This window comes from Arachis stenosperma, chromosome 7 (assembly GCF_014773155.1).
Source record: "Arachis stenosperma cultivar V10309 chromosome 7, arast.V10309.gnm1.PFL2, whole genome shotgun sequence".
NCBI classification, from domain to species: Eukaryota; Viridiplantae; Streptophyta; class Magnoliopsida; order Fabales; family Fabaceae; genus Arachis; species Arachis stenosperma.
The window spans coordinates 89,934,147-89,940,932 of NC_080383.1; the positions used below are offsets into that span (position 1 = coordinate 89,934,147).

The window sequence follows — 6,786 nt, forward strand, 5'->3', positions numbered from 1 at the left end:
TGATTTAAATATTATTAAATTAAATATTTTTGTTATAAGTAAAACATAAATATTTAATAAAGGATTAATGATTGATTTATTGTTGTATGTATATTGTTAGAACATAATTGAATAGTTACTTGAATATTAGTATATAATATGATAGTTATTTATTTAATAGTATTGTTATTATTATTATTTTTATTGGTTGTGGTTGTGGATACATTTTACTGATTATTTGGTAATGAAAGTTTGATTTGATCAATTTAATTTGATAATTAATTAATATTATGTTTGTGTTTAGGGTTCTCGAAAATGTTGCAATGAGACCACTACATGCCGCCAGATCGGTACAATCCAATAGTGGAGGGGTATTTACGGGACACCGGCTTTTATCATGTTTCACAGATTGGAGTTGTCCAATGTCAGTCGGCATTGATTAATGCTCTGGTCGAGAGATGGCGCCCTAAGACGCATACTTTTCACTTTCCGGTTGGTGAGTGTGTCGTGACACTGGAGGATGTGGCGCTAATTCTTGGTCTTCCGACAAATGGTTTGCCAGTTACGGGACCGACACTGAGCAGATATGAGGCTTTAGAGGCTGAATGCTTCGATCAGTTTGGTGTTGCACCTATGAAGACAGACTGCAGGAGAAGTTTCATTAAGTTGGTTTGGTTTCGAGCATTGAAAAATCGATTAGTGTTGGTTGATGAGGTCTAGATTCATAGGTACGTGAAGTGCCATATAATGTTATTGTTTGGGACCGTTATGTTTGGAGATAAGTCTGCAGCAGGGGTGCACTGGAAGTTTCTGTCGTTACTCCGTAACTTTGGCGGGATCATACAGTTCAGTTGGGGATCGGCCTGCCTGGCACACCTGTATAGATCGTTGTGTAGAGCAACTCGTGTCGACTGTAAGGAGATTGATGGTCCGCTGACACTGTTGCTTGCCTGGGCATGGATCCGTCTACCATTCATTGCGCCGATTCCAAGCAATCCTCAAATCTTTCTGATTGCAAATAGGTAAATTTAATTACTAGACGCTTTGAAATAGTTTATTTTACATTGTATTGATAAATGTAAGTTAACGAATCGTTTGAATGTATTTGACTTATTTATGTATCATGTGTTGGACTTATTTACTTAGAATGTATTTGACTTATTTATGTATCATGTGTTGGACTTAATTATTTAGAATGTAGTTGACTTATTTATGGAAATGGTTGAGAACAGGTTTGAGAAATATTTGGTTGGGACCCGAAAAGGGTGGCGAAGTCCGAGAATTAGAGGAGATGCTGCCGAAATTTTATAGAATTAAAAGTTTCGTTTGTAGTAAATGTTTAAAAAGTCATACAATAACGTCGTACAATAACGTCACATATGAAAGTCATACAATATATAAAAAGTTCAAATGCATGCAATAAATCGAGTGACCGATATGGCCGGAGCTCTATTGGGTGGTCGCACCCGGATTATTTTCACCACCACGTTGACGACATCTACTACGGCTGTGGCCCTCGGTCCCGCATTGCTTACATCTCCTAGGACGACGCAACATCCGAGTGTTCATCTCATTCAAGAAACGAGTCATCCTTGGCCGACCTTTGGATACCCGTCTAAGGAATGGATTACCAACAAATTCGAGGTCCATGATAAAAAGTCCATGTTGTTGGATTTCCAAGTGGCTTAAACCTAGCCCTGTATACTCGTCGAACCTGGTCCATCTTGTAAACATCATGTACATACAGTTGCCAATCCAGACGTTGGTTTGCACAACAAGCAAACACATATCGACACGGAAGCCGGTCAATTTGGAACTCACCACAGTCACACCGTTGTTGACGAAGATCCACTGCATACTCCACACCACTAGGACACTCACGCACTTCGAATACCTCATTCTGTCGGTCAAAGCAACTAACTTGAATGTTACCAGCTGCCCGCTGATTTGCATGCAGTTTGGAGGTTACAAGCTCAGAGAACACATGTCCTGCATTAATTCTAGCCTCAGCCTCGGCTCTTTTCCGGGTGAACAATTCATTAAGCCTGTAAAACGTTGCCTTAACAAGTGCAGTGACTGGAAGATTGCGAGCCTCTTTCAGTACTGAGTTGATGCATTCCACAAGATTGGTTGTCATATGACCCCATCGATATCCCCCATCAAATGCTAAAGCATACTGCTCACGCAGTATTCGATCCAACCAGTTGGTATAAGCCTCACCCCGCTCACGTAAACGCTGATAACGCGTCTCGTACTCGCGAATTGTTCGCGAGTAACCTGTCAATTAAAAAGGGACCCACCATTAAAAACCTCATCATAATAACTGAGTTCAGGAGTAAATGTAATCGTAACTATCATACCTATGTTGACGATAAGCTTCTGCAGATACGGAGCCTTGAATTTTCTCAAAAAGTTGGACTCTATATGTCTGATGCAGAACATATGGAATGCTCTGGGAGGAGACCAAGCTCCGTTACTACGATCAATAGCAGACCTAATGGAATCGTGCCGATCGGATATAAGGCCCACACCGTCACGTCTCACAACATGCTGTCGCAAGTTACTCAGAAAAAAGTGCCAGGCCTCAGATGTCTCTCCCTCAACTATCGCAAATGCAATCGGCACGATGTTGTTGTTGCCATCCTGTGAGACTGCAACCAACAAACAACCCTTGTATTTTCCATACAAATGAGTTCCGTCTACCTACACTATTGGCTTGCAATGTCTGAAGGCTCTAATACAAGGGTAATAACTCCAGAAGACTCGGTGAAGTACACGAATATTAGGAAGCAAGTCATCTCTCTGATACGCAGGCATTGTTTGAAAATGAACAACTGCGGATGACTCCTTGTGACACATGGCCTCAAACCATATCGGCAAGGCTTCGTACGAAGCTTCCCATCCTCCGAAAATTGACTCCACTGCCTTTTGTTTTGCCAACCATGCTTTGCGATAACTAATGGTGTAGTTAAACTTTGACTGTACTTCCGCAATCACTAATTTCACCCTTATAGACGGGTCAACTTCTACCAATGGCTTTATTGCTTCTGCAACTGTGTTGGAATTCAGCTTCGAATGATCTTGAGAAATGGTGGCCCTAGTACAGGTGTGACTACCATTGTACCTCCTTATCTCCCAACAGAACTTTCTGGACATCTTGCTCACCCTGATCAGCCAATCACATCATGCACCATACTGGGTGCATTTAGCATAGAATGTCGTGGGTTCTGACTCATGCACCCGATAATCTATACCTCTGCGGATTGTATAATCTTTCATCGCCTTAATCACTGCCTCCCTAGAACTGAATTCCATTCCCACAGTAAATTCACCATCTGGCAGAAGGGGAAGCTCTGCTGCAATCACATCACAAATATTACAGTTGTCAGCAATAATAATCTAATAATTAAATGCCCTGTCCGGTCCGCAAGAACCGGCCGCTCAGGACAAACCAGCGGGTCCGGTCGAACCGGCCGGTCCAAACGAGCTAGTCGGTCCAAACGAACCGGTTGTATTGGTCGAACTGGCCGGTCTGGCCGAACCATTCAATCCAAACGAACCAGACGGCTTGGTGGAACCGGTCGGTCAGGTTGAACCATCCGGTTTGGTCAAACCGGTCCGGTCGACTCGGTCAAACCGGCTGGTCCAAACGAACCAGACGGCTTAGTCGAACCGGCCGGTCAGGTCGAACTGATCCGGTCCTATCAAACCGACCGGTCAGGTCGACCCGTCCGGTTTGGTCAAACTGGTCCGGTAGAACCGGCCGGTTCAAACGAACCGGTCGGCTCGGCTGAATTGGCCGGTCCAAATGAACCGGACGGCTTGGTCGAACCGGCCGGTCAGGTCGAACTGATCCGGTCCTATCAAACTGGCCGGTCAGGTATACCCGTCCGGTCTGGTCAAACTGGTCCGGTCGAACCGGCCATTCCAGTCTCCTTTTTCCAACACGGACGTAAAACAGTACATTTCTCAGCCTACATGTACACTTCATAATTCAACGTTAAAGAATTACTAATTACATGCTATATTTTGCTAATTACCATTGTCTTAACAATTTCTCCTAAACTCATAACCCATGTACAAATCATACTTTCACAAATCTTAATTTAAATTAATGGCGCACCTGCATTTACATATTGAGGAAACTCCGGTGCATGCATGGCCTCCAAATCCAACGATCGGATGAAACTCGGCTCCACAAACGGCTGCTGATTTGCTAGTGCATTTGCCACATCTGCCACCATAGCCTCGTCAGCTTGATCTTCGTCTACACCCGGTTCAACGACCACGTAGTTACTTTCGAAATCTTCTTCACTATCACTGTTGTAATCCTCCAATTCAATATCTCGGTCCGCTGCAGATTGCTCAAACTCGATATACAGTTCGATAAACAATATTCGCGACCGACTTTCGAGATACACTGAAAACATTTCTTGCATGCTCGCTTCGTCTGTCACGTATTTCGTTTGAAATTGCACGAACCCACCAAAGACAGATATAGGATATCTGTACAGAATACACGATACTATCCTTGTTGTTTGAGAATCTATCTTCTCACAAATGATACCTTTTAATTCTTCAAATGACAATGTGAATGGAATAATAATATCTAACGGATTGTCACACACAAATTTCACTCCTTCTAATGTTTGTAAATAAATTTGGCCATGATAATACACTTTTAATCTCACTCTATCATCCATGATAATACAGAAGAAGATATCTACAAAAAAAGAAGAAAAAGAGATCTACAGAGAAAAAATTTGGATAGTTGAAGCAGCGAAGAAGAAGAATGAAATGGGTTGCTGAGCTAGAGTAGATAAATCTATATATATATGACACTCAAATCGAACAATCCGACCGCATGTATGATCATTCGATATTTTTAGAACAAACAAATCGGACGGTCCGATTACTAAACAGCCCGCCAAAAAGTTTTTGAACCCAGAAATCGGTGAGTCCGATTTGGGTTATTTTTTGAATTCATCCCTTAAATCGCATGGTCCGACTTCCATGCACGAAGCAACACTTACCACAAATCGGACGGTCCGATTTGTGTCCCCTCACCCCTGTAAGAAATCGGACCGTCCGATTTTCGTCCGTCAACTAAACGCTGTCACACTCTTGTTAAACACCTATAAACTCCATAAACCAGCGTTACACCAAACTAAGCATCATATGCAAAAAAATTAGCCGCGTAAATATTGGGCGCATTGCAAAAAAATACAATAATATTAATTATATCTTTTTTTTTACAATCAGCTTAATATCTATGTATTTTATACAATAAAAAATATAAAAAATACTCATATTACCGAGATATAATTAACATCAAAGTAATTATTAATTATTGTGTAATTTAAATATATATCTAACTAGACCAGTAAATCAATGCTGTAACAACTTACAATTATATAAAAAAATATCTAAATTTATCAACACTTGTCGTATTTAAAAGCTGCCAACACTCATCTACACATGTAAATAAAATTTTTATATCTACACTGAAGAGCTTGCCCACCGTTAATTAAAGTTTATAACTTTGTAAATGCTGAAACTTTTTCTTTTCATTGCTTTCTTTTGCAAGCTTGTAAAATAGTATAACACAATAACCTTTCATCTTTAATGTATTTTTCTATCGTCTAAACTTCTAAAGACAATAAAATTATTTAAATATCCTAAGAGAGTAGTATGATCAAAGGCATGTAATCATAATAATAAATCTCCTCGTTTGCACAACAAATTTGATTTCTTGTATTCTACTTTATTCCCTAGTTTCTTTCAAATTTCCTAACTACCTAACCGCTTAAATATGATTTACACTAAAACAGATATAGAGGAATATTCCCAATAGTAGAAAATCCTACTTGTTATGTGATACAAGAAGAATACTCATAACTCATAAGTGACATCTGATTACTACGAAATTCAAGGATACAAAACTTCTAATGTGACATTTCTTATTTTCTTTAATTTTTGTTGCCTTCATGAGAGAAACCCGAATTTTCATTAATATTCATTAGTTGTTATGCTAGTGTAGCTTTTTATTATTATACTAAGATGAACCAATGAACAATGATAGTTGAAAAAAATTAGATTTTGGAATTTTCCCCTTCAATTCATCCCCTTTTAACGTGTTATGCTCAATAACATACGCCACATTTTTATTATTTTTTAAGTGCCTTTCTGCCGTGGCGCTTGCTTGGCATTGAGGTTTCCAAAACCTTTTATTACTATTCAACTATTACAGTTAGTGAAATGCAATACAAAGAGGAATATTATGTTATAGTTTGTACATTTTATATGATATTATGTCATCTCTCTCAAACTGTCCATCCTGTTTGTGTTGTAAGTGTGAGGAGTGTTAAAATTAGTCCCACATCAAAGAAAGCAAGAAAAATTGAAGAATTTATAAGATCACCATTAATTAACTATTTTAAAGTTTTGAGTTAGATGTAGTGTCATCTTATTTTATGTTTTCTCGCTTGATTTCTTCCCGATAGTCGCCTAACACATCCTAGATTAAGGTATGTGATTTTTAAACTATTTATGTGAATCTCACTACAAAATTTTATAGCTAAAATAATATGAAGGTACCAATTAACATGCAACAACATATACCATAAGATGTCCTCTAACTTTACCTGAAAATTGCTCACTCTAAAATTGTTTAATTTTGTTAGCTATTATTCTTTTCCTATAAAAAGGAATATATATGGATAATAAGCACCAAGTGAGGGTAAAAATATTGCTATTATGGAAAGTATGCATAAGTTTGTTCCTCTCGTTTGTCTTATTATTATGAGT

The 6,786-nt window shown here is 39.0% G+C and overlaps 1 protein-coding gene across 1 annotated transcript; it reads right to left on the minus strand.

The window, feature by feature from the left end:
- Nucleotides 1–1,606: 1,606 nt before the first annotated feature.
- LOC130940106 (uncharacterized) lies at nucleotides 1,607–3,135 on the minus strand. Its single transcript, XM_057868158.1, has 3 exons — nucleotides 2,721–3,135; nucleotides 2,340–2,630; nucleotides 1,607–2,256 (listed from the first exon to the last, which is right to left on the minus strand). Exons 1-3 carry the CDS (start codon nucleotides 3,133–3,135, stop codon nucleotides 1,607–1,609), a joined length of 1,356 nt encoding a protein of 451 aa, XP_057724141.1.
- Between the last annotated feature and the right edge of the window lie 3,651 nt (nucleotides 3,136–6,786).